Genomic DNA, 27,574 nt, shown 5'->3' with positions numbered 1-27,574 from the left:
CTTGGCACTACATTAAGCATCAGTTCACCACTAAAGCTGTTCACACCTCAGGTCCATTTAATTCTATCGCTGATAGAATTTAATTCTATTCTTTTTCGTTTTCAGTTACAGAAATTCAGATCCTTGGCTCCGCATGCAAATGCAACCCAACCTCGGTACCTTCATTTTCACAAACTACACTTCACCTAACCCCCGTGTGAACGAACTGATCTTCCAAGCTCAACAAACCATCCTTTCAGCCGTCCTTCTACTTAGATTCCTCAGATGCTCAGAATTTACTTCCCTTAAAATCTCCCACAACTCCTTCTCAGCCCCTAATTTCAGATCTCCGTCGCATCCTTTCTCCCAGTAGTTACTCACCAGATCAATTCTCCGCCCACTCAGTTCACATTGTGCAGCATCCAACACCTCCAGACAAGGAATCTCCGAGCACACGATCAAGCTCCCCGGCCGGTGGTCTTCCCAAGCTTATAACCTATACATCCGTTCCCAACCAGACGATTTGAGACAGGCTTATTCCAAACTAGCTTCCACACAAGCTCCAATTTTGGGGATATAACTGCACGCTTCTTCAAGCACGCAGTTCAGAACTCCAGCCCAAATTTCCCTGAGTTCCCTCCCCTTTTTCCTTCTTCTTTCTCTACTTCTTTAGGCGTGGTCCGCACTTAGCAAAATGATGTTATGTAATAACAAAAGTTTGGGAGAAGGACCACGCCCGAACTCTACGTTCTAACTCCACCCCGTATCAATCAACCGTCCTATAAATACCTCCCCTAACTAACTATCTCTCGTGACGAAAGTTCGCAACCCAACTCCTCCCCAACAACCCCCTTTTTCTACTCTTCCACTTCTTATTAAATAAAAACGGGGGGATATAACTGCACGCTTCTTCAAGCACGCAGTTCAGAACTCCAGCCCAAATTTCCCTGAGTTCCCTCCCCTTTTTCCTTCTTCTTTCTCTACTTCTTTAGGCGTGGTCCGCACTTATCAAACCTTCATTTAAAAATAGCATTTTGTGTTTACCTGTGTTGTCTTTGAATAATATTTAAATTGGTTTGACGTTTTTTCACACCACTGTACATGTAAATTCTACCTGACTATAACCATCATATATATCCACAAACAACAAAACCCAGTGGCCTGTCTCATCATTAATAATATAGCTGAGCTGAGCAAAATGATTCTGGAATAAAGCCCCTGAAGCCCAGGCCAGGGACGCCCCTGGTTAGAACTGCAGGGTGGAAAGCAGTTCGCAGTTCTCGAAAGAGGCAAACTTACAGAGCCTGGTTTGAGCTCAGAGGAGCTCCGGCACAGACACGAGAGGACCGCTATTCCTCCTATTACACCTCAGTGCAGCGCTGCATTGAGTCAGAAGCTGTAATTTTACTTCTTTAAAAACTTCAACAGTCAAGGAAATCCTTCCTAGTGTGCCTTTTTAAATAAAGATACTCAGGGAAATGGGAATACGAGTATCCTCTCAAGATCAACTTTGAGTCTTTTATCCAGAACTAACAAAAGGTAGAAAACACAAGAATACCCCAGAAGAAGGGAAAACAAAAAGCAGCCCCAGGAGAACACCCAAGGAGGCTTTAAAATAAAACCTAAGGACATTTGTCTTTCTTTCTTTCAAACTAAGAAAGTTCTCAGCTTCTAGTGAGACTGGAACAGAATCAAGACTGTCTGTGGGCAGTCCTTATAAAGACACTAAGCAGGTGTCTGCCTGATTATTGCAAATGGCAAAATGTGGCCTCCCTCTAGTGGCTGGAGGACCACCAGGTACAGTACAGAAGCTTTTATGGTAATATGAAGATGTCCCAGTAGTTTTGTCAATGTAGTGTAACTGATTTAGACAGTTCTCTTCAGTTAATTGACCTGCTTTTATATTAATATTCAATGGCATTTTTCTTTTTTTTTCCCCAGAAATGAAAATATTCCCCTGAAATTCATCACCAACAACCAGGATATTTAACTAAGAGCAATGTTAAACTGCTGAAAGAGGTGAAGCAGAAGCCGTCCTGAAGAATCTCCAGAACACACAGAAATTGTTGCATTTAACAGACAAATGAAGCCAAGTCCCGACATGGAGAAACATCAGCACTTTGTCAAGAGTTTTACTAAACAGAGTAATCTCAAAAATCACCAGCGCATTCACACAGGAGAGAAACCGTATCACTGCTCAGACTGTGAGAAGAGTTTTACTAAACAGAGTCATCTCAAAATACACCAGCGCATTCACACAGGAGAGAAACCGTATTACTGCTCAGACTGTGGGAAGAGATTTACTACAAAGAGTCATCTCAAAGTCCACCAGCGCATTCACACAGGACAGAAACCGTATCACTGCTCAGACTGTGGGAAGAGATTTACTCAACAGAGTGATCTCAAAATACACCAGCGCATTCACACAGGAGAGAAACCGTATCACTGCTCAGACTGTGGGAACAGTTTTAATCAACTGGGGACTCTCAAACTGCATCAGCGCATTCACACAGGAGAGAAACCGTATTACTGCTCAGACTGTGGGAAGTGTTTTACTCAACAGAGTAGTCTCAAAAAACACCAGCGCATTCACACAGGAGAGAAACCGTATCACTGTTTATACTGTGGGAAGAGTTTTAATCAACAGAGTCATTTCAAAATACACCAGCGCATTCACACAGGAGAGAAACCGTATCACTGCTCAGACTGTGGGAAGAGTTTTACTGAACAGGGTACTCTCAAAAATCACCAGCGCATTCACACAGGAGTGAAACCATATTACTGCTCAGAATGTGGGAACAGTTTTACTCAACAGAGTCATCTCAATAAACACCAGCGCATTCACACAGGAGAGAAAACTATCCCAAATTTGTCCCACGGCAATTAAAATCTTTTGGACAGAACACCTTAATCCTACATTCCACCAGAAACAAACATTAACTGATTTTAACAATGGATTTTACAAGTTCAGCAAAATGAATCTTATCCAGCAATCATGTTTATTGAATTCCATGTTGTGTTTTCTCGTATGTTTGATATTTCAGGACATTCTTTGTGAGACAGAGCTCAGTTTTTAGGGTAGTTACGGTAAGAGTTCCGTTCTGGAGAAAGGAAGGTCATTCGAATGAGGGCACTGTCAAGGATTCAAGGAGATTTTATTGTCACTCGCATCTCATGTGGTACATGAGATGGAACGAAATTGTGATCTCACGATCCAGTTTATACCCAAGAGCTGTTATTAAAATAGATATATAGATAAATAAAGGAATACAATAAAAATAGAATATACATAATAGATAAGATAAATACCCCCAAAAATAAAAATAAAAAGAGAAGACATGTTGCAGCAACATGAAGTCTAGAGTGCAAGTGTGCTATAGCAGCATGATAATGAAATTAGAGCAGTAAAAGATAAAGTGTCTCAGTGCGGCTAAAGTGACAGTGTTTGTAAACAGTAATTGTCCTTGTGTGTCAGTGCAGTGTGTTGTTAGGTGGAGTTTGAGAGTCTTACAGCTTCCGGAATGAAGCTGTTTCTCAGTCTCGTTGTTTTTTGCACTTGATGCTCCGCAGCCTCCGGCCTGAGGGGAGTGGGACAAAAAGTGTGTGCTCAGGCAGGGATGGGTCTTTGGAGCTTTGTGCAACGTTAGATTTGTAGTCCGTGATGCACTTGATGCCCCTCCACATGCTCTGTGGATCCTGGGAGGAAAAGTGTCCCTGGATTTTCTGAGCATATGCAGCTTTTGCCCTCTTAACTCCAACAGTCAGCTCTCTTCTGTGTTCAGCCAGGGCACATCCTCCACACACTTGCTGATGTACCCAAGAATAGCAGATGTGTATTCCTCCAGATCCAGCTCCCCCTCACACTAAGCAGCCTCCCTGAAGACCTGCCAATCTGTGCAGTCGAAGCAGTCCTGCAGCACAGCGTCGCCGGCATTGGGCCACACAGTGATGGTCTTCTGTGTGGGTTTGGAGCGTCGCAGCGGGGGGTGGTATGCAGGGACCAGCATGAAGGAGATGTGGTCGGAAAGCCCGAGGTGGGGGCAGGGGAAGGCTCTGTTGGTGTAAACACAGTCTAGCGTGTTATTACCTCGCGTTGGCATGTTCACGTGTTGTTCAGCGTGTTCTTCAGTTCTACGTGGTTAAAATCGCCCGCTACCACGTAGAATGCATCCGGATGCTTGTTTTGAAGCGAGCTAGTGTTGTCATAAAGCTCCTTCAGCGCGTTGTTAGCATTAGCATCCGGTGCTATTTAAACAGCATTCACGAACACCACCGAAAACTCACGAGGCAGATAGTGTGGGCGACACTCAGCTGTTCTGTGGCCTCGGAGCAGTGGCTGTTTACCAACACGCAGTTTGTGCACCAACCTTTGTTTATGTAGACGCACAAGCCACCCCCCCGGTCTTTCCCCGAAAGCAGGCTGCGGTCTGCTTGGAAGAGCTACCGGCCAGCGAGCTGGAAGGCTGAGTCCGGCATGGTCTGGTTCAGCCAGGTGAGACAAATCACAGCGCAGTTCCTCATCTCCTCAGAAACACTCCTCAGCCGCAGCAGATCAAGCTTGTTATCCAAAGAGCGGAAGTTGGGTCAGAACTGACGTAAAAACAGCTCAAAATAGGGTGTTAGCTAGGAGCGTGAGAAGCCGCTGCACTACTGTGCGTCGCCATCTTGCATCTTACATTCAGTGCTTGCACCAGATGTTAGATTAGCATAACTTAGTCTTTAAAATTTAGATGTCGTAGTTTTTAGGAGTAAAGTAGGATTCTTAGCTTGCAACTAAATGTTTAGGACCAAACCTATAACCTAAGGTCCATCCATATGAAAGGAGAAGGGGAAAACACCACCAGAGCCACAGAGAGACGACACTGTGCTGGGTACTGCCGTGTGGACCGGAGGAGTATCCAGACCCCCGCAGAGAGGCCAACAAAATCCTTTCCAGAGGTTAAATAAAATGCTCCAGCCGTAGTTCCCATATTGAAATAAACCCACTCAAGACTTGTGTAGCGCAGTAAGGTTGCAGCCTCATTCAGTCCCTCTGCTGGTGTTCTCATTTGTCTATGATTCAGTCGCTCTGATTAAAAATGTTACTATAGAGGGATATAGGTGATTATTTGGTTGCATTGTATATGTCAAGTTTTATACGCTCATCATTCCCTTTTTGAGTATTATATGTTGCTGAAGGTTTTTTATTCTTCAAATTTACTAAGAACATCCAAATGATTTAGTTTCTTAATATTTTTTATCCAGTACCAACAATTATCTTTGTATTGCTTCACCTCTATATTTACTCTTCTGTGTGTTTTAATAAAAGGCTTTTATATGGCAGATCTGCAATCTCATTGTGTTTTCTCAATATATGTGTGACATGAAACCTATAGGCCTGAGATTATCTTATGTTATTATTTGTTAAATACACGAAGTCGCCCAAAGGGAAAAAAAAAACAGTGTGAAATGGATTTGGGTTGAAGTGAAACATGATAGTCAATTTCAGATTGAAATTAAGAAAGAAATTGTTTTTTTTTAAGGCTTAAAAGGGATACATTTACTTCCAATGGTATAGTAACATGCGTTTAACTTGTATTCATATGCTTATAGTTAGGGTTGCACCGATAACGTATCGGCACCGATACTGGCACATACACACAGTATCAGTATTGGCAATGGGTATCGATACCATTTCCGGGTTTGATATACGGGAGTAAACAATAGCGGGGTAAACAGCGCGGGTAGAACATACAGACAAAACGGAGCAGCATAGCAAAATGCTGGTACTACAGCAGCCTACCTTTCTGCTCAAACAGCAAATTAAACAAACAAACCTGAACAACCTGCTAACCGAGCCGAACGCTAACCAAACCGAATGCTAACCGAGCCGAAGACTAACCAAACCGAATGCTGACCGAGCTGAATGCTAACCGAGCCGAACACTAACGCTATGGAGCAGGATTACAGCCATCCAGCATCTCCTGGTGACTAACTTTACAACTCCTGTATCAGTTTATACATTACAGATCTGTATACACAAGCCAGCTACCTAAATGACCATCTAAATAATTATTACTTGCTTGAGTAACAGTCTTAACCTCTTAATGTGCCCTGGCCCGCCGGTGACATAATTAATATCTATCTGTGTTTCTGAATAATTATAGATTCAATATGGACACCCAATATGCCAATTTAAATCTTAAAATATCAGTTACCTATCATATTTACCTGCATTTCCTATAGGATGCATGGTTCCTGAATTAGAACTGAAAGAGTGCGTTTTACACTGTTTCACTGCTGCGTTTTTTTTTACAGGTCTTTACTTCAGCACACACACATACAGCGCTCACCTCGCCCCACATATCAGTAAAAGTTAGATCCATCAAACCTGGTCCAAACAGTGCTTGACAAAACGTGAGAAGAATATTTGTTTTAAAGCCATATTAAAACCCTCTGGAGAGACATGTCATCTGCTGGTGTTGATCCACTGTGTTTTATTATCAAGTCTAAAGTCTAAAGCTTTTAAGGAGCTTTCACGTTTTTAACTAAATTAATGAAATAAAGTAAATTTTCAAAGATTTCGTCAGTATACAGTATCAGCTGTAGGGCATTGGGTCAAACAGGGAACAATGGATGTGATTTCAAAATATCACCATCAACGATGTCCTTTAAAAATCCAATGCACTCAGATCTAACAGCAAGGACATGAGCGGGTCCTTGCCCTTTATAGCATGCAGACTGGGAATTCTCAATTTCTTGTGCTTCCACTACTCCAAACAGCTTCTTGACAGCGGAGTCTTGCATATATGTAGTGGAAACTCTGGCAAATGGGTCTTCAAAATGATCAAACGTCCAGTGACTCACTAAGAAGCTGATTTGTAACTTCTGGATGTTTCTGTAATAGCCCGGGGTGGGGCCATGGATAAAAAAAGTTAAATCAAGTGAATGATATAGAAGTTCTAGCGGGAAAACTCTAGAGACAAAGTGCAGCAAGAAAGATTTAATCACCAATAAACACGTATGACAATTAGTGATAGTGAATATAGTGTATAGAGTCTGTGGCGAAAGCCCCGTGGAAAGCCCAGGTCCGCTGCGTCTGGAACCTCGCAGATCCTGGCGTACAGGTACGGCGGGGGCGGAGCCTATCCCAAAAATATGAAATGATATAATTACCCACAGGAGGATCCTTTACCTGGTTCACGTATTCTGGAAGGAAAACCGTTATAAACAGGCTTAAAAGGTGTTCAAGATTTAAGTGTTATTTGCTGGGTACATGTGTATTATATATAGTTGCACTCATGTTATGGTAGCATACATTTATTAGGTACTTTATATACATTTGTATAAACTGGTTGAGCTTATTTATAAGCGTATGATAAGCATAACGTTGACTTGATCAGCATGAGAAAACACTGCGGATTACCAATACATTAAACCTTTGAGGGGCACAACTTCTGGACGCCGTCGTAGCAAAACGTGGACTACGAGTCCAAAAGGGTATAAGAGCGGGCACGGCCCGCTGCGCAGCAAAACTCAGACTAGGAGTCTAATGAGCATAGGAGGGGGCACGGCCCGTGTTGATACTCGAGTAAAAGTAAAAAAGTACTCAATTTAAAATATACTTGCAGTAAAAGTTACATAGTTACTTTTAATTATGTAGGTGACTATAAACCGTATTTTTATAGTTTTACAGTTTTATCAGAATTATTATTTTTAAACTTGGCATTGCTATGCTTTAACTGCTATTTACGTTTTTTTTAAACATTCAAGCAGATTGTTAAGTTCCCAATAAAAACTTAAGGAATTATTATTAAAAACATGAAATCATACAAAAAAGAATGTTGGTTGGCGCATGCGCAGTGCCATAAAGAAGCACATATCGATGGGTAGCATAACTCGACAGGACACCAGTTCCCCTGAGCTGCGCACACAGACCCCAGGCTACACAGCTGATTTACACAGCGCCTCTCCCGCTAATCGTAAAACACTGCTGAGAAAAGTTCAGCTGCGCTGCCATGAAGAACAAAACTCAGCGCAAACTATGTGTGATAAAATCGGTGGAAAATAAACACAGCAAACATTATGAGGCATTTCTCTCACCACCAAGACTTTCAGAAAGGTAAACTCTATTTATGGACGCAGGTTAAGCACGTAACGTAGCGCAGCTCAGCTAACTTCTTAGCTAACCTAGGCAGTTTGATATGTCTCCAGTTTGGTTCAGTGTTGTTTAATGTCTAAAAGGGATTTTAACGATTTTTATGCTAATATTAAATTATTATTTATCAATTAATATTAGAAAATTAATTGAAAACACCTAAAATATACAATTGAACATGTAATATTCTAAATATGGTGAAAAAAGAAAAAAATACAGGTGCTTTTCAGATTTTCTTTTTTTTTTTTTAATGAAATATTTATATGTTTGTATAAACTGCTCTCTTCCACTGGTTAGATATTATAGTGATCTGCTCCTGAGATATTCCTTTCTTCCTCCAAAGGACTGAAAACTTAAAAGAACAAAAACATTTTATAACTTATTTTGCAGTAAAGAATGCGTTTCTGTATTCTATATATCTGCTTAGTGACAGTGTTGGGTTACAAACCCTGCCACAGATCTGTCTCCGCCTAACGCGGCACCTGATTGGCTGATTCACATGTCTTTCTTCAGAGAAGACTCTGTTGATTCTGCGCATGTGCATTAGTAAGCTGTAAATCCAGCCAAACCTAAAGCGTTAAATTCGATATTATAAGCACTGCTTTGACAAAAATGAGGATTACTGTAGAATGGACTGATGGATTTACTTATTTGGAGCGATTTTGAAGCAGCAAAATCTAAGCAACTAGAAGAGCTCTAGTTACCCAGGGGGATTAATTACACAAGCTGCTGTAAAACTGTATAAAACAGTCTAACACTCTTTAGGCTCTTATTAAGGAACTGTACAGTGAAATGGTTGGCTGTTCCATAATCCTGAGAGTCAGGCATTTGGAAGGATGTGTAACATGTCCACATTGAATCAAATATGGACGTACGTAAAAAGCAAATATGCAAATTATAAGTAATATTTTAATAAATAGGCATATTTCGCCCTAAATTTTCTAAAAGGAAATACAGCTAAATCTGCTAGATAACAGAAAAGCAGAGATTCTAAGCTTCAATATATTGCATATTGTGTGTTGATCCTATAATTATTCATAAACACAGCCAGGTATTAATTATGACATTTTTCTGCTTTGTGATAGGACGCGTTAAGACGAAAAAGTAGAAGCTTTTTAATGCCAGTGTTACCTACTCTCAATGCTCTCCTAGCCTAGCCAGGGATGGAGTTTTAATTTCTGGACCTGGATTACCCACGTTTAGCTGCATGTGAGTTTGGCTGATTCTCTCAGAACCATTCTAGGTTTCAAGCCTAAACTCATAAAATTAACTAGGCTATTTTAATTTAATTGAATCACTTTTTTATAGTTCAGACAGTTTTTTCCCAGCATTTTATTTTTTACTCAGTAAAGAGGAGTTTTTCAATGTAGCGAAGTAAATTACTTGTCAAAATGTAATTAAGTAAAAGTAAAACTACTTAAAAAATTACAAATTACTCAAAATCTACTCAATTACAGTAACGTCAGTAAATGTAAAAATTGTGCCTTTTACTGTATGTGTATGTGTGTCCAGTACATACCCGCCATTTCTAATGTTCAAACTTCTTAAATGAATATACTACAAGAAACTGAAGAGGAACATGAAAGAAGAGTAATCACTGTTGTTGGAGTGGCAGAGTCTGATGATGGCAATGTTCTCCTTCTAACAATAGATCTGGAGGAGCTGAGTGTACCCCCAGGGCTCTTACCTGAAGAGGCTGATGAGCTAATTAAAAGGCTGCCAGTGGACCTGTCAGTAACAGCTAAGGGACAACAGGTTACAGAAGTGAAAACACTAGATCCTGAAATGTAAAAAACAAAGTTCAAATGTGATTGCTCTGTTCTGTCAAAGTTGTTCTGTCAGAATTAAAGTGTTAAATCGACAATTTGAAATGTACAAATTTAAATGATCATATCCTAGATGGTTTCAGAGGTGTTGCAAGTTGATTTCTATGTTATGTCAGGTGGTTGTTAAGGTGTTGCAAGGCAATTGGTATGGTATTCCAGGCATGTGTGTGTGTGTGGTGTGTTCAGTGTATGGAGTGTGCAGTGTGTGGCCCCATGTAAGATTATTGGCTGAGCTGTGTATGCTGTGGTTGTGTTGTTTTACATTAAAAATAAAAATAAAAGTTATGTTTTGTTGATGTTAATTTTGTGTGTAAATCACATACAGAGAATGCTTTACTGTTTATTCATTTTTATTGTAAAATATTGCAGTAAAACAATAAAATAGTAATAATAGTAAATTAAATACACTGTTTTTTTTAAATGTCTGCTTAATTAAATGAATATGTGTAATTTGATAATAGACTGCATAGTATTGTAGGCAATACTTTAATTTTAGTGTCTGCTGTAGTATCTACCAAAAAGAATTCTGTAAGTGCTATAAACTCATTACCTATTATTAGTGGTTCTGATTTGGAACTGACTTCACAAACGGAACAGCTGAACAGTTTGAATCTGTTTATGTCTGTGGATCGGTTAGACTGATTTCATGAAATAGACGCTTCTTTGTGAATCTGTAAATTGGTCATATTCATTATTTGGCATTTTGTCCTTTATTTTCCTGTGGCTTCATGCCTTAACCCTCCTATGTTCATTTTTCATTTTTTTGGGTCAATTTGATCCAGTGCATGTTTAATTATCCTATTAATATCCAAAATAATAATTATCCAAACTAATAATTGTCCAAAATAACAATTATTAAAACAAAATCCTAATCACTCGTTTTTCAAAAAAAAAAAAAAAAGTTACAACTTTTTTTTAATTCTTCACTACTTTTGAAAGACCAACATACAGGTCCTTCTAAAAAAAAAATAGCATATTGAGATAAAGTTCATTATTTTCAGTAATGTACAGAAACATTAGACTTTCATATATTTCATATATTAGAATTCATATATTTTAGATTCATTACACACAACTGAAGTACTTCAAGCCTTTTATTGTTTTAATATTGATGGTTTTGGCAAAAAAGTAAAGAAAAAACAAAAATCCCTATCTAAAAAAATTGCATATTTTATCCGACCAATAAAAGAAAAGTGTTTTTAATACAAAAAGGGTCAACCTTCAAATAATTATGTTCAGTTATGCACTTAAAACTTGGTCGGGAATCCTTTGGCAGAATTGACTGCTTCAGTGCGGCGTGGCATGGAGGCAATCAGCCTGTGGCACTGCTGAGGTGTTCTGGAGGCCCAGGATGCTTCGATAGCGGCCTTAAGCTCATCCAGAGTGTCGGGTCTTGCATATCTCAGCTTTCTCTTCACAATATCCCACAGATTCTCTATTGGGTTCAGGTCAGGAGAGCTGGCAGGCCAATTGAGCACAGTAATACCATGGTCAGTTAACCATTTACCAGTGGTTTAGGCACTGTGAGCAGGTGCCAGGTCCTGCTGAAAAATGAAATCTTCCTCTCCATAAAGCTTTTCAGCAGATGGAAGCATGAAGTGCTCCAAAATCTCCTGATAGCTAGCTGCATTGACCCCGCCCTTGATAAAACACAATGGACCAACACCAGCAGCTGACATGGCACCCCAGACCATCACTGACTGTGGGTACTTGACACTGGACTGCAGGCATTTTGGCATTTCCTTCTCCCCAGTCTTCCTCCAGACTCCAGCCCAGGTCAGGCGCTTCTGCCGCTGTTTCTGGTTCAAAAGTGGCTTGACCTGGGAAATGCGGCACCTGTAGCCCATTTCCTGCACACGCCTGTGCACGGTGGCTCTAGATGTTTCTACTCCAGACTCAGTCCACTGCTTCCGCAGGTCCCCCAAGGTTTGGAATCGGCCCTTCTCTACAATCTTCCTCAGGGTCCGGTCACCTCTTCTCTTGCGCAGCGTTTTCTGCCACACTTTTTCCTTCCCACTGAGGCGCCTTGATACAGCACTCTGGGAACAGCCTATTCGTTCAGAAATGTCTTTCTGTGTCTTACCCTCTTGCTTGAGGGCGTCAGTGATGGCCTTCTGGACAGCAGTCAGGTCGGCAGTCTTACCCATGATTGCGGTTTTGAGGAATGAACCAGGATGGGAGTTTTTAAAAGCCTCAGGAATCTTTTGCAGGTGTTTAGAGTTAATTCATAGATTCAGATAATTAGGTTTGTTTAGAGAGCCTTCTCATGATATTCTATTTTTTATCATTTCATTATGGAAAAGAATGAACTTTATCACAATATGCTAATTTTTTGAGAAGGACCTGTAGTTCTGAGGCTGCTGGGAAACTGAGTCTTTAGGCAGAGAGGCTTCAGGAGCAGGCAGATTGACAAAGTCAGGCATGACAGTTTTATCTATTTTTATATATTTATTGTAATCGGTAACACACAAGTTGCTCTGGACAAGTGCTATATAAATAGAGATTACTGACTTACTAGCATTGTAAACCTTTGGGAGCATCTGCTAAATGCTCTGTATCTTGGTATGCTGAGGGTAACTACATTTTTGGAATTCTCATTTGGCTGCCTGTTAGTACTTACAAATAATAACATAAGAGGTTCTGAAGATCCATTAGGTCACAGAGAGGTTATCAACCATTTCTTGAGTGGATATTTCAATATAAAAGTATTTTCTATTGAAACACACAGACATATAAGTAAACACAGAGGTAAAGCAATACAAAGATAATATTTGGTACTGGATAAAAACAATCAAACTAAATAAATTGGATATTCTTAGTAACTTTGGAGATTAAAAAACCTTAAGCAACATATGATATCTAATAAGAAAAAGAGTGTGAAACTTGATGTGATAAAGCGCATTCATATCCAGCAAGGACAGAACGAAACTTTATGGGTAGTGTAGGGCGAGCGCTCAGAAGCAGGGCCAGTAACCATGGCAACAAGGAGGTACAGTTTATCCGACACCGTTTATTTACACACCAACACTAATATTTACAAATTTACAGGCGTACGTACTTGACGAGAAAAGAAAACGAAAAGTAAACAAACACAAAATAATCTCTTCACGCAGAGAATAAGGTCTATCTCCTATACAGTCGTATAGAGCTTGTTTTCATGGCTGATATCCCGAACTATCTGCCCCCCACCCTTACTCATAGATCCAGTACACCTTTTATACCATTAACCCCTCCCATGAACATACCATTTCTCACACGGGTAGAACCGGGTAATGATACACCAAGTACATGGTACTATGATATAATAAGAACAACAATATTAATAATAATAATAATAATAATAATAGTAGTAGCAAACTCTAATCAGTTTGTAAGTGCTGAAATCTGTACATTATGTACATTTCAATGTACATATAAAATACACATTCACATTTCTTCCCTTTCTTTTACAGGTACACACTCCCCCTCTCTTCTGCAAGGATGGACTCACCCAGGTAAGTAAAAGGTTTTGAGTTACGTGTAGTACCCTTTTGTCTCAACAGGCTGAGCATGAGTGTACACAGGTAAGTGATATAGTCTTTATGGTGATGAAGAGGGGTATAGCCTACTTCATCACACACCCCCCCCTTCAAGCTCGGCACTCTCCCAGTGTCGAGAAAGGAAGTCTGCAGTGACATTTTCCGAGCCCTTTCTATAGCGAATGTCAAACTTAAAGGGCTGTAGTGCCAGATACCAGCGAGTAATTCTGGCATTAGAGTCTTTCATCCTCTTCATCCACTGTAACGCTTTGTGATCAGTCTCCAAAAGAAACTCAGTCTCCAACAAATAGTATTTCAGAGAGTCAAGTGCCCACTTAATGGCGAGAGCCTCCTTTTCTATAGTGGAGTACCTTACCTCTCTGGGGAAAAGCTTCCTGCTTATGTACAGGATGGGGTGCCGATCCTCACCCTCTCCCTGCAACAAGACTGCGCCCAGACCTGTGCCTGACGCGTCGGTCTGCACACAGAAGGGCTTTGAAAAGTCTGGACTGGCTAAAACTGGTTCCTTGCACAGGCTGTCTTTGAGTACATTGAATGCAACGTCACACTCCGGCGTCCATCTGACCCTTTGTGGCATATCCTTCTTTGTAAGGTCCGTTAGAGCCGTCGCTTTGGTCGCAAAGTCCGGGATGAACCTACGGTACCATCCAACTAGACCCAAAAACGACCGCACCCGCCTTTTTGTCGTAGGTTGTGGTGTGGCTCGCACTGCTTCCACTTTGTCCACCTGAGGTCTGACCTGCCCACCACCTAGGATGAATCCAAGGTACGACACCTCACTGCGAGCTAGATGACACTTAGCTGGGTTAGCAGTCAGTCCTGCCTCTGCGATCTTTCTGAGAACAATGCCCAGATGACGTCGGTGCTCCTCCCACGAAGCACTGAAGACCACGACATCATCAATATATGCTGCCGCAAATTCCTCTGTACCCTTCAGAACTGTATCCATGAGACGCTGGAACGTAGCAGCTGCTCCGTGAAGTCCGAAAGGCATTGTCCGAAAATGATACAATCCAGAAGGAGCTTTAAAAGCAGTAAGTCTCCTAGATGCCTGGCTAAGTGGGACTTGCCAGTATCCCTTACATAAATCCAATGTGGACAAAATTTTAGCCTTGCCCAACCTCTCAATGAGCTCGTCTGCTCGTGGCATAGGGTACGGGTCAAAGGCTGAAATTGCATTTAGTTTGGAAAAGTCTACACAAAAGCGCAGTCCTCCATCCTTTTTCGGGACCAACACAACAGGACTGCACCATTCACTGCACGAAGGCTCTATGATGCCCATCTTCAGCATGTCCTCCACCTCTTTCTTTAGAGCTGGGACGAGTCGAGCTGGGACTCTGCAGGATGTCTGACGAATTGGCCCGTCTTTGATGAGTCGAATGTTGTGTTGCGTGACCTCTGTCCGTCCAGGTTCCTCTGAGAACACACCTTGTGGAATTACTTGCAGTAACTCCTCTTTCTGCAGTACCCCCAGGTGTGACACTTCTGGAAAAACTGACTTGGCGCCACCTGTTGGGAAATACTGCTCCTTTGCTTCCTCATCGTCCTCCACTGCTCTGACCCATAGCTGCTCTGAGCCTGCAGCCTCAGGCTCGTTCCATGGCCTCAGCATGTTGATGTGGAAGCTTTGGAGTTTCTTCCTCCTGTCTGGCATGTACAGTTCATACGTGGTATCGCCGACCTGTCTGTGCACTTTGTAAGGACCCTGCCACTTAGCCAACAGTCCTGTGTCGCTAGTGGGTAACAGGATGAGTACTTGTTGTCCTTCCTGTAGCACTCTGGTCCGTGCTGCTTGGTTGTACCACCGCTTCTGTTGCACCTGAGCCTTTCCCATATTCTCATGGACAGCCTCAACGAGCTGGCTCAGTTTCTCTCTCATTTTCATGACGTACGACAGAATGTTTAGTCCTTGTTCTCTGTTGTCTCCCTCCAGAGCTTCTTTCAGGACATCCAGAGGGCCTCTCACCTGGCGTCCGTATAAAAGTTCAAATGGGGAGAAACCGGTGGAAGATTGGGGCACTTCACGGTATGCAAACATGACGTATGGTAGCCATGTGTCCCAATCCGTTCCGTTGGTGTTGGTGAGTTTCTTTAATGCTTGCTTTAGGGTCTTGTTAAAGCGTTCTGTCAGACCGTCAGTTTGAGGGTGAAATGGTGTTGTATGTATCCCTTTAATGCCCAACAGGGAGTAAACTGCCTTAATCTGCTTAGATGTAAAATTGGTACCACAATCTGTCAATATCTCCCGAGGGATCCCTACCCTGGAGATGAGTTGGATGAGGGCATTGACGATCTGGCGTGTTTTGACGTTTCTAAGCGGAAAACATTCGGGATATTTAGTGGCGTAATCGCACACTACCAGGATGTAACGGTTGCCATTTGTAGTGCGTGGTAATGGACCTACAACGTCCATGGCTATGCGCGTGAATGGCACATCTATGATTGGCATACTTATCATTGGTACTCTGTCAGATTTTTTCTGTGGTGCGGTTAATTGGCACTCGGGGCAATTTTTACAATACTGCACCACGTCAGTAAATTGTCCTGGCCAGTAGAATCTGTCAGCTACACGAAAAAAGGTTTTAGTTTGGCCAAAATGGCCTGCCCATGGGTCTGAGTGTCCCATTTTAAGCGCTTCAGGTCTCAAACCCTGTGGAAGTACTAGCTGTTCTCCCTTCTCCGAGATTCTGTAAAGCTTGTTGTCCTTTACAGCTAAGTGACAACCTTCTCTATTATCACCGTCCTGTGCTGCTTTAGAGAAAAGTGGTTTTAATGTTATATCTTCCCTCTGCTGTTCCTCAATGTTAAAGGGTAGGCTAAAGATATTAGCAGCTGGCTGCTCTATTTTCTCTGCCACTTTGGTGCCTTTAATCTTCTCTTTACGCCTTTCCATCTTCAACTTTTTACGCTTTATTTCATGAGCATAGGGTAGTTTGCTGAGCATGTCCAAATTGTCTTTTGGTGTATTTTTTGCTTGTTGCCTGGTAATAACCATGACCTCTGCTGTGCCTTCCTCGTCGCTATTTAGTAGATCCACCAGTACTGGGATATCTCTACCTAATATGACAGCATAAGGTGCGTTTTGTACAATTCCTACGTTTACCAGGTACGCCTGGCCTTTAATTGAGATGGTAATCTCTGTAGTAGGATATGTCTGCTCGTCACCGTGGATACATTTAACCCTAAGTTTGCCCGTCAAGTTATATTGCAGGTGGTCTAGACACATTTGCGTCACTAGTGTTTGGCTAGCCCCTGTGTCTACCAATGCTTTATACTGTTTGCCTTTGATTTTAACAAAAACTGTGGTCTCGTCACTACCTTCCCTTGTAGTAAAAGAGTTTTCCTTTCTAGGTATGTAGCATAGCTGATTAGCACTACTTGGGGGGTACTGACATTCCTTGCTTATATGGCCTATTTGGTTACAGTTAAAGCATCTGATCTTTTGTTTATCTATAGGGTTCTTACTGGGACCCTTGCGCCATTGCGTCTTAAAGGCTGGTCTAAGCTGATTCATCACAACACCATGTTCACGTTGCTCAAACTCACCCCTCTGCCTGCCGGAATCTGGTTTTCCCAGCTGAAATCCTCCCTCAGCTTGTCTCGCCGCCATGAACGCCTCCGACATATCTACTGCGTGCTGTGCTGAAGTCGGGCTACGTTCGAGGATCCAGCTCCTCAACTCCGGGTTGACCATGCTGAGAAACTGCTCGAGTACGATGGTCTGTCCAATTTCCTCTTTCGTTTTGTGATCCGGACGGATCCATCTTCTGTAAAGTCCCATCAGCCGCGTAAAAAGTTCACTTGGCGTCTCGCCCATCAAGACGTTATTCCTCCGAAAGCGCTGCCTGTACGTCTCCGGATTTATCTGGAATTTCCTGAGCACAGCCTCTTTCACCGCATCAAAGTCGTTAATGTCCTCAGCGCACATAGCGACATAAGCTGCCCTGGCTTTCCCTTCCAGCAGCGGAACTAAATGGAAAGCCCAGTCCGTTTTTGGCCACCTAGCCGCCTGTGCTAGTCGCTCGAACATTATAAAATAATGCTCGATATCGTCCGAGTCTTTCAGCGTTGGGAGCCTTGGCCACGCTGTAGGCGCTGGTTGAGTCTGAGCTCCTGCCGCCTCGTGAGTGCTTTCTGCAGGCATCACCGGTCTGTAGATCCGAGTGCGCGCTGTTGCTGGTGTAGTGTCGTGTGGTGCTCCGGTGTCTTCTTCCTCTCTGCCGCGCCTAACCTCCTGCTGCAGGAGTCCGAACTGAAGTTGCATCGAGCGCCACCTCTGGTCTTGTTTCGCCGCTTCTCTGCGCAGCTCCTCGTCTTTCTGCAGCTGCATATCCATGAAGTTTTGAAACGTCCTCTGAAGACAAGCGATCTCCGATGCACTCTCTGCTGTTTGCGCTTCGGAGGATTCGCATTCCTGGTCATCACTGCGTGTATGTGTTGATGATTGGGTGACGGTGGGCTTTTTTGGTGCCATCGCCCTCTCCTGGCTGGGGCCGCTCAGTAGCACGCTGCAAAATGGCTGCGGCGTCTCCTTCTCTGGCGTCCGAAGCCCTCGGTAGTTACTGTATTACCTCTGCCCAACTTTAGTTACGGCAACCGCTGCCACCATGTGTGATAAAGCGCATTCATATCCAGCAAGGACAGAACGAAACTTTATGGGTAGTGTAGGGCGAGCGCTCAGAAGCAGGGCCAGTAACCATGGCAACAAGGAGGTACAGTTTATCCGACACCGTTTATTTACACACCAACACTAATATTTACAAATTTACAGGCGTACGTACTTGACGAGAAAAGAAAACGAAAAGTAAACAAACACAAAATAATCTCTTCACGCAGAGAATAAGGTCTATCTCCTATACAGTCGTATAGAGCTTCTTTTCATGGCTGATATCCCGAACTATCTGCCCCCCACCCTTACTCATAGATCCAGTACACCTTTTATACCATTAACCCCTCCCATGAACATACCATTTCTCACACAGGTAGAACCGGGTAATGATACACCAAGTACATGGTACTATGATATAATAAGAACAACAATATTAATAATAATAATAATAATAATAGTAGCAAACTCTAATCAGTTTGTAAGTGCTGAAATCTGTACGAGTTTCAATGTACATATAAAATACACATTCACATTTCTTCCCTTTCTTTTACAGGTACACACTCCCCCTCTCTTCTGCAAGGATGGACTCACCCAGGTAAGTAAAAGGTTTTGAGTTACGTGTAGTACCCTTTTGTCTCAACAGGCTGAGCATGAGTGTACACAGGTAAGTGATATAGTCTTTATGGTGATGAAGAGGGGTATAGCCTACTTCATCACACTTGAGTAAAACAACACAACCAAATATCCCTCTAAGGTAACAGATTTTTAATCAGACTGACTGAACCATAGACAAATGAGAACAAGGATTTTGTTGGCCTCTCTGCGGGGTCTGGATGCTCCTCCGGTCTCACTTTTGGGAGCACTCTCTGGAGTTCCTCAGCTGGTGTTTTCACTTCTTCTTTCATACAGATGGGCCTAGCAGTTAATAGCATTAAGCTACGCTATGCTAAGCCTGGGGAACTGAGGACAGATTCCACAGAGTGAAAACAGAGATACTAGAAATGAATAGAAATAATCTAATCTGCATAAACTAGAAAGGAGATTAAAAGCATTCAAATCATAAGCTCTGAAGATTTGGTCCTAAATGTTTAGTTGTCAGCTAAGAATCCTACTCTAACAGTCACATCTAAATTTTAAAGTTTTTTTCCATTCTTCAGTAATTGTAACTACCCTAAAACTGAGCTCTGTCTCACGAAGAATGTTCTGGAATATCGAACATATAAGAAAACATAACATGGAATTCAATAAACATCATCCCTGGGTAAGATTAATTTTGCTGAACCTGTAAAATCCATTGTTAAATTCAGTTCATGTTTGTTTCTGGTGGAACGTGTCCCAAGTGACAAAGTGAAACATTTGTGTAGGATAAGGTGTTCTGTCTGAAAGACTTACAATTGGTGCTTTTAATTGCCTTTAAACTGATTTGAGATGGAGTTTTCTCTTCTGTGTGAATGCGCTGGTGATTTTGGAGATTACTCTGTTGAGTAAAACTCTTTCCACAGTCTGAGCAGTAATATGGTTTCTCTCCTGTGTGAATGCGCTGGTGGTTTTTGAGAGTACTCTGTTCAGTAAAACTCTTCCCACAGTCTGAGCAGTGATACGGTTTCTCTCCTGTGTGAATGCGCTGGTGTTTTTTGAGATTACTCTGTTCAGTAAAACTCTTCCCACAGTCTGAGCAGTAATATGGTTTCTCTCCGGTGTGAATGCGCTGGTGTTTTTTGAGAGCACTCTGTTCAGTAAAACTCTTCCCACAGTCTGAGCAGTGATACGGTTTCTCTCCTGTGTGAATGCGCTGATGCAGTTTGAGATGACTCTGTTGATTAAAACTCTTCCCACAGTCTGAGCAGTGATACGGTTTCTCTCCTGTGTGAATGCGCTGGTGAATTTTGAGATGACTCTGTGCAGTAAATCTCCTTCCACAGTCTGAGCAGTGATACGGTTTCTCTCCTGTGTGAATGCGCTGATGCAGTTTGAGATGACTCTGTTGATTAAAACTCTTTCCACAGTCTAAACAGTGATACGGTTTCTCTCCTGTGTGAATGTGCTGGTGTTTTTTGAGATGACTCTGTTGATTAAAACTCTTCCCACAGTCTGAGCAGTGATACGGTTTCTCTCCTGTGTGAATGCGCTGGTGTATTTTGAGAGTACTCTGTAGATTAAAACTCTTCCCACAGTCTGAGCAATAATAAGGTTTCTCTCCTGTGTGAATGTGCTGGTGAATTTTGAGATCACTCTGTTTAGTAAAACTCTTGACAGAGTGCTGATGTTGCTCCATGTCAGGACTTGGCTTCATTTGTCTGTTAAATGTAGCAAACAATTTCTGTGTGTTCTGGAGATTCTTCTGGACAGCTTGTGCTTCACCTCTTTCAGCAGTTTAACATTGCTCTTTGTTAAATATCCTGGTTGTTGGTGATGAATTTCAGGAGAATATTTTAATTTCTGGAAAAAACAAAGAAAAATGCAATTGAATAATAAAATAAAAGCAGATCAATTAACTGAAGAGAACTGCCTTAATCAGTTACACTATACTGATAAAACTACTGGGACATCTTCATTTACCATAAAAGCTTCTGTACTTTTATCCCAGTCGAAGTCCATAGTGTAAGGGGGTGCTGGTGGTCCTTCAGCCACTAGAAGGAGGCCACCTTTTGTCACTCATAATAATCAGTCTGACACCTGTTTAGTGCCTTTATAAGGACTGAATAGAATAGTCCGATTGAGGCCATTTCGAATATTTCTATCCAATCGGATGAGGTGGATAATCCTATAAATAATCCAATACAAACAAGAATAACAGCCTTGTAAACACCTGTACTTGATTACATCCCCAATCAGAATGTTTAAGTATGTTTGCACATGTACCACAGCGTTTTAGGGCCACTCTTAAAAAAATAAAAAAGTTCGCTTTGAGATTAAAGTTTATTAGAAGAGGAGATATATTTGTATTATTTTAGGTAAATTTAACTTTTACCACTTTAACTGCAGTTTAGGAGCGGAGCAGAGGGAAACAAGCACTCATGAGCTGTTAAATAATCACCATCAGTTATCTGCATGTAAGATGCTGATTATTAATGCTGTAGTGTTACTGTTACTGTTCATAATACAGTGTCCATAAATTAAGATCATTCACAGCTCCTCCCTGTAAAATCACTCTCTGACATCACAATGGACCATCCTGATTTCTGTATAGAAGGGTACTTCACACTTGTAAAAGCATTTGAAAATTCATATGCAAATAAAATTTTTGTTAATAGGATGGTAAAAACTTGTTCAAATGCGTCCAGCAAGCATTCTCATTTTACTACAAAATAGTAGCCAATTTAGACAGAATTTTTGTACACATTAAAGGAATAAATTACTGGTGTTGAAACTATTTGGGCCAGATTATATCAGGTTCTGTGTGGAAATAAAACAAACACCCCAGGTTGCTTGAGTCACTTAATTCACCTATTATGTTTGGGGTCAATTTGACCCATTCAATGTTTAATGCATTTTTGTAAGTAGTTAATCTCATTTTATTTCCCTCATGTTTAGTGAAACTCTAGTTAATAAAAACAAAGCAAAATAAAATACCCAAATAAAACAACCCTTGGTTTAAACAATTAGTATGAAACACTGAACTGAGAAAACACACCTCCAATTTTGTTGGGCCCAGTACGTTGGTGCACTTATAACTTCACTCAGTCAGCGAAAGCGAAAGCGAATCGAATGAGTCAACCGAGTCAGTTGATTCGTTACTCACGGTTCACACAGAGCTCGCGGACATGGCGTCCTCAGTAGCCATGACAACAGACTCCCGGTTCCCGGTGCTCCCGGTCAGAACGCAGCAGTCCCCAGCACTCACAGCGGGAGACGACGCAGTGCACGAGCGCCGGGAAGATCAGAACACCCTCCGTGTTCAACTCACACGCGAGGTCCGGCCGAGCTGCTGCAGACAGGCGCGAGGAAACTCAGCAGCAGCAGCTCTCAGTCCGCGGAGAAGCGCCTTTACTCCACAGTCCGGCTGAACTGCCTCTTCAGAGGTTCCGCAGTAAAACTGAACTGAACGCTGCGGTTTAGAGCACTATACAGTACAATAGCACTGTAACTGTGTAACTTCTCTCCTCACTTTCTCTCTCCTTCTCCTCCAACACACACCTACAGACACTCACACTCTGCCTCTTAGTCCCGCCCCTACTCGGCGCGGATTGGATAGAAAAATGTCTGTCGAGCTTTTCACTCGTATGATTGGCTGAGCTGAACAGGAAACCAGCAGGAAAAACCCGCGAAACAGAAAAGGCTCCTGGGAAATGGAGTTCGTTTACACTTACAATGAAAAACAAAGAAAATAATACAAATACACAGGATATTTTAAAGGGTCCTACACAAGTATCTAATGTTATCTAGCTAGCCAATGTTCCCAGTGCTTTTTCAACCCAAGTAGCTAATTTTATCTAGCTAGCCAATGTTTCCAGTGCTTTTTAACCAGTATCTAATATTATTTAGCTAGCCAATGTTTCCAGTGCTTTTTTTTAAACCCAAGTATCTAATGTTATCTAGTTAGCCAATGTTCACAGTGCTTTTTTTAACCCAAGTATCTAACGTTATCTAGCTAGCCAATGTTCGCAGTGCTGTTTTTAACCCAAGTATCTAACGTTATCTAGCTAGGTTAACTACTTTATTTCAGTTCGAAATGTTTTAGCTAGCTAGGCTAACTAATTTTAACTACTTTATTTCAGTGTGGAATGTTTTAGCTAGCTAGGTTAGCTAATGTTAACTACTTTATTTCAGTGTGGAATGTTTTAGCTAGCTAGGTTAGCTAATGTTACCTAATTTATTTCAGTGTGGAATGTTTTAGCTAGCTAGGTTAGCTAATGTTTACTACTTTATTTCAGTGTGGAATGTTTCAGCTAGCTAGGTTGGCTAATGTTAACTTCATTTCAGTGTGGAATGTTTTAGCTAGCTAGGTTAGCTAATGTTAACTACTTTATTTCAGTGTGGAATGTTTTAGCTAGCTAGGTTAGCTAATGTTACCTAATTTATTTCAGTGTGGAATGTTTTAGTTAGGTAGGTTAGCTAAAGTTAACTACTTTATTTCAGTTCGAAATGTTTTAGCTAGCTAGGCTAGCTAATTTTAACTTTATTTCAGTGTGGAATGATTTAGCTAGGTTAGCTAGTGTTAACTACTTTATGTCAGTGTGGAATGTTTTAGCTAGGTAGCTAAAAGCCCAGAGCTAATTATAGAGAGCTAGATAGTTAGCTAGCTACCTCGTATTAGAAGTGTTCAAGGCAGGACGTAATTATCATTTTGTAGAAAAAGATTTTTGGCGCGCGCGCGCGCGCGCACACACACACACACACAAAGCTGCTACTTTTACCCAAGCCTACCTTACTTTGTACAGAGAGCAATGCAAGCCTTCTGAGCTAGGCTAACTTAGCTAGCGTTAGGTTAGCTGGATAGTTCTGGATAGGTCAGCCTACATTAGATCACAAATGGCAGCTAAATAATATGGTTTTGATAACTGTATAAACAGAAAACCTTATCTTATTATCTTTAATTTGCTTTCATTCTTTTTGTGCCATCTGCCATGACTCCAAAAATTCATAACCCCCCTTTCCATGATGAAAGGAAGGAGGATCCCAGAGCATGTGCACAGCACAACATAGCAATCTGTGAAGTCAGGTACAGACCAGTGAATACACTAAGTGGTGTAGAAAAATATCTTAGCTTTTGTGTTGCATGTTCGTTGATCCAAGGAATTCAGACGACACGGAGATTGAGAGTGAACAAGTATGATTTATTTCAGAATTCTGGGAAGAACATTACAGGCATGCATCCCAGCCTAGGCTAGACGTTGCCCCAAGTTCTTCTACCTCGTATTCTCTGACGTATCTAGGTTGCTAGGTGGTTGCTAGGCATGAATGAGTAATAGTTCTCGTTTTATGCTTATTCTTCCAAATATGGTATAGTTGAGACCCATGAGATGTATTGATTTGACCTTTGTCCAGTAGGTCCTCTGGGAAATCGTGGGTTGCTAACTTCCCTTGCTTCTGTGACAAGGGGAAGATTCATTTCCCCTTTGTGACAGGCCTTGAGTTCACCAAGGTTCACATCCTCTCTGATCATGTCTTCCTACATTTACAGCAGCCCAGTTCATACTCTCTTATTGATAATAGTTTTACTACATCTACAGTAAGATTAGTTAGTTAGTATATCTTTAACAAAGCTTGAAGATGTATGTATAATTTTGTAGACGCAATCTTTTAATGCAAGGTTACAAAATGTACTTTATTCATTGGTTTCAATCTAGCTGTCCTCTGCTTGACCTGTCCCTAGAGCGTAGGAGTAAAAGAGGAACTCTTTTAGTCTGCTAACCTCTGTAACCTCAAGATGTTTAACATTCGAAGAGGAAGTATGCTTTCTGACGTTGACCCATTCAAAGATCTCTTGGGTCAGTTGGGACACGGGTCAGTGCTGCTGATATGAGAGGCATACGTGATTCATTTAATCAAGTATAGAATGTGCCTACATGTGGATTAGTGACTAACTCTTGATTCAGTGATTAATGATTACTAGAATATTAATATGTGTTTTAATTATAGGTTAAGGCTTTGGCTAGCATGATTATTTTAAGCTAAGCTTGTTATCTTAAGGCCAATCTTCCACAGTGGTAAACACAACGTACTAAGTGGTGAGCACCACATATTAAGTTGTGTCCGATACTTTGCGCGAAACGCACATAAATGAAACAGAGAGCACATAAATCTGCATATACTAGAAAAGTTGTCTTCGCTGAGGCTTCAATCTTCTTACTGGTGGGAGGAGAAACCTACATGAATGTACTTTTATTGGTTCATTAGTAACTTAAAATTTTACCTGGCTAACTGCTTGTCCCAAAGGAAAGGTATCCAACTTTGATCAACTTTGTGGATTACAGCATCAGAAATCTACCATATGTTCTAAGAAAAAACACTTAATGATTAAATTTGATTAATCAAAACAAAACACATAATTCCAGGAAGGTAAAAAAAAAAAACTACATTTTATATTTTAACAAACAAAAACAAAGACTCCTTTTGAACAACATTAAACACAGTGACACAATACACATTTGCAAGGTAAATAAATGAACAGAATTGGAGAAAATAAAATGAAAAGGTTTACATTTAAACAAATAAGTATCTGTTAAGGCTGGGAATGAAATATACATTTACCAAATTATTCTTTCCTCCTTATGGCAAAGCATACTCAATTTTTAAACTACAAATGTCCTGGAACTATGAAATCCACACTCTTAAAATGTAAAATATTATTAGTTCTAAAGGCTAATGTAGAACCTGTAAATTAGTGAAGTGTCCTAGAAAGGATGTTACTGTAAACTAGCATTAGACATTAGTATTAGTAAACATAAACATTAGAAATAATATAAACAAGATGATATTCAAACTTTTGAGTTCTTTCCATAATATCTACATAACACATTAGTTGTAATTTGCTTTCAGTACTAGATTCAAATATGTAGAAAAACTACTTGCAACACAAGTACAAGTATGAAGCTTAAATAACACTTCAAATTCTAATCAAATAAATATACTTGTACTTTTACTTAAGTCTGAGTTTCTAGTTTTTTTTTTACATGTCTTTATACATACACATGTCTGGGAAAAACATATCATGGAATACATTAAACAACATCCCCAGATAAGATTCATTTTGCTGAACCTGTCAAAGGCATTGTTAAATTCAGTTCATGATTGTTTCTGGTGGAATGTGTCAGAGTGACAGAGTGAAGTGACAGAGTGAAGATTCTGGGTGGAATAAGGTGCTTTGGCTGTCAACGATTTAGAATTTGCACTTTTTATTGCAGTGGAACATCTGAGATAGTTATCTCTCCTGTGTGAATGCGCTGGTGATTTTTAAGATAATTCAGTTGATTAAAACTCTTCCCACAGTCTGAGCAGTGATACGGTTTCACTCCTGTGTGAATGCGCTGGTGTGTTTTGAGATTACTCTGTCGATTAAAACTCTTCCCACAGTCTGAGCAGTGATACGGTTTCTCTCCTGTGTGAATTCGTTGGTGAATTTTGAGTTGACTCTGTGTAATAAAACTCTTCCCGCAGTCTGAGCAGTGATACGGTTTCTCTCCTGTGTGAATTCGCTGGTGTCGTTTGAGATGACCCTCTTGATTAAAACTCTTCCCACAGTCTGAGCAGTAATACGGTTTCTCTCCTGTGTGAATGCGTTGGTGAATTTTGAGTTGACTCTGTGTAATAAAACTCTTCCCGCAGTCTGAGCAGTAATACGGTTTCTCTCCTGTGTGAATGCGCTGGTGTATTTTGAGTTTACTCTGTTTAGTAAAACTCTTGCCACAGTCTGAGCAGTGATACGGTTTCTCTCCTGTGTGAATGCGCTGGTGTATTTTGAGACTACTCTGTAGATTAAAACTCTTGCCACAGTCTGAGCAGTAATACGGTTTCTCTCCTGTGTGAATGCGCTGGTGTATTTTGAGTTTACTCTGTTTAGTAAAACTCTTGCCACAGTCTGAGCAGTGATACGGTTTCTCTCCTGTGTGAATGCGCTGGTGATGTTTCTCCATGTCGGGACTTTGCTTTGTTTATCTGTTAAACGTATCAAACAATTTCTGCGTGTTCTGGAGATTCTTCAGGATGTCTTATGCTTCACCTCTTTCAGCAGTTTAACATTGCTCTTAGTTAAATATCCTTTTTGTTGTGGTGATGAATTTTAGGAGAAATTCCTGGAAATCCCTGGAATATTTTAATTTCTGGAAAAAACAAAGACAAATTTAAATGTATTTAAAAATAAAAGCAGATCAATTAACCAAAAAATGAGCTTAATCAGTTACACTATATGGAGAAAAATACTGGTACATCTTTCCATTACCAATCGAAGCTTCTGAACTTTTGTCCTGGGGGGTTAGGGATGTGTTTTAAAATAGTCAGCGTCCTGTCATTACTTTCCCACCGTGCTCCGCAAATTTATATGGGGCTTTGGTTTGGTGCCCCCTCTAGTGCAGTGCCCCTATGCCTCGCTGAATGCTCAATACCCCCTTTTTGCGCCACTACAAATGCCATAGGGATGTGCCACACTCTGAAAAGTGATTATATGTTTTGGTCAGAAGAACTAATATTATCAAGTTGAGTGAACAGCCAGTACAACTCAAGAGACAAAATTGTCTCGAGGCACAAATCTGGGAAAGGATACAGAAACATTTCTGCTGCTTTGAAGGTCTCAATGAGCAGAGTGGCCTCCACCATTCATAAATGGCAGAATTGCACCAGGACCGTCTAAATTAAGCGATCAGAGATAAGGGCCTTGTTCAGGAAGGTGACCAAGAACCCGATGGTCACTCTGTCAGAGCTCCAGCATTCCTCTGTGGAGAGAGGAGAACCTTGCAGAAGGACAACCATCTCTGCAGCAATCCACCAATCAGGCCTGTATGGCAGAGTGGCCTTAGTAAAAGGCACAAGGCAGCCTGTTTGGAAT

At 41.1% G+C, this 27,574-nt stretch overlaps 6 protein-coding genes across 20 annotated transcripts in view; 2 read left to right on the top strand and 4 right to left on the bottom strand.

Moving 5' to 3' along the window:
* Positions 1–27,574, top strand: part of LOC125801230 (zinc finger protein 239-like) — a 270,259-nt gene that overhangs the window by 54,017 nt on the left and 188,668 nt on the right. The window lies entirely within an intron of this gene.
* LOC111188839 (NLR family CARD domain-containing protein 3-like) overlaps positions 1–27,574 on the top strand; it is a 453,074-nt gene that overhangs the window by 271,985 nt on the left and 153,515 nt on the right. The window lies entirely within an intron of this gene.
* The window catches only part of LOC125801497 (zinc finger protein 3-like), a 221,212-nt gene that overhangs the window by 102,697 nt on the left and 90,941 nt on the right, over positions 1–27,574 (bottom strand). The window contains exon 1 of one of the 3 annotated variants that reach the window (XM_049478288.1): positions 21,833–21,911. The exons of the other annotated variants lie outside the window; for them this stretch is intronic. The gene's annotated coding sequence lies outside the window, so the exon portion shown is untranslated. Of the gene's footprint in view, positions 1–21,832; positions 21,912–27,574 lie in introns of those variants that run through there. 3 annotated transcript variants of the gene reach the window in all.
* The window catches only part of LOC125801516 (uncharacterized), a 302,660-nt gene that overhangs the window by 257,210 nt on the left and 17,876 nt on the right, over positions 1–27,574 (bottom strand). The window lies entirely within an intron of this gene.
* Positions 18,800–27,574, bottom strand: part of LOC125801338 (zinc finger protein 239-like) — a 241,569-nt gene continuing 232,794 nt past the window's right edge. Inside the window, exons 1-2 of one of the 4 annotated variants that reach the window (XM_049477898.1) lie at positions 21,725–21,796; positions 18,800–20,529 (exon numbers count right to left, since the gene is read on the bottom strand). In XM_049477898.1, coding sequence (XP_049333855.1) covers positions 19,394–20,383 — 990 coding nt within the window. In that variant the 5' untranslated portion in view covers positions 20,384–20,529; positions 21,725–21,796 and the 3' untranslated portion in view covers positions 18,800–19,393. Of the gene's footprint in view, positions 20,530–21,724; positions 21,797–21,832; positions 21,905–27,574 lie in introns of those variants that run through there. The other 3 variants (XM_049477895.1, XM_049477897.1, XM_049477896.1) reach the window with 3 other exon arrangements.
* LOC125801495 (zinc finger protein 239-like) overlaps positions 25,097–27,574 on the bottom strand; it is a 111,801-nt gene continuing 109,323 nt past the window's right edge. For 2 of the 3 annotated variants that reach the window (XM_049478279.1, XM_049478278.1), the window contains exon 3: positions 25,097–26,852. In XM_049478279.1, coding sequence (XP_049334236.1) covers positions 25,929–26,666 — 738 coding nt within the window. In that variant the 5' untranslated portion in view covers positions 26,667–26,852 and the 3' untranslated portion in view covers positions 25,097–25,928. The remainder of the gene's footprint in view (positions 26,853–27,574) is intronic. The other variant, XM_049478280.1, reaches the window with a different exon arrangement.

The sequence above is a fragment of the Astyanax mexicanus genome, chromosome 4 (assembly GCF_023375975.1).
Source record: "Astyanax mexicanus isolate ESR-SI-001 chromosome 4, AstMex3_surface, whole genome shotgun sequence".
In the NCBI taxonomy this organism is placed as follows: Eukaryota; Metazoa; Chordata; class Actinopteri; order Characiformes; family Acestrorhamphidae; genus Astyanax; species Astyanax mexicanus.
The sequence above is the reverse complement of the archived record's forward strand: the minus strand, read 5'-3'. Positions and strand labels throughout refer to the sequence as shown.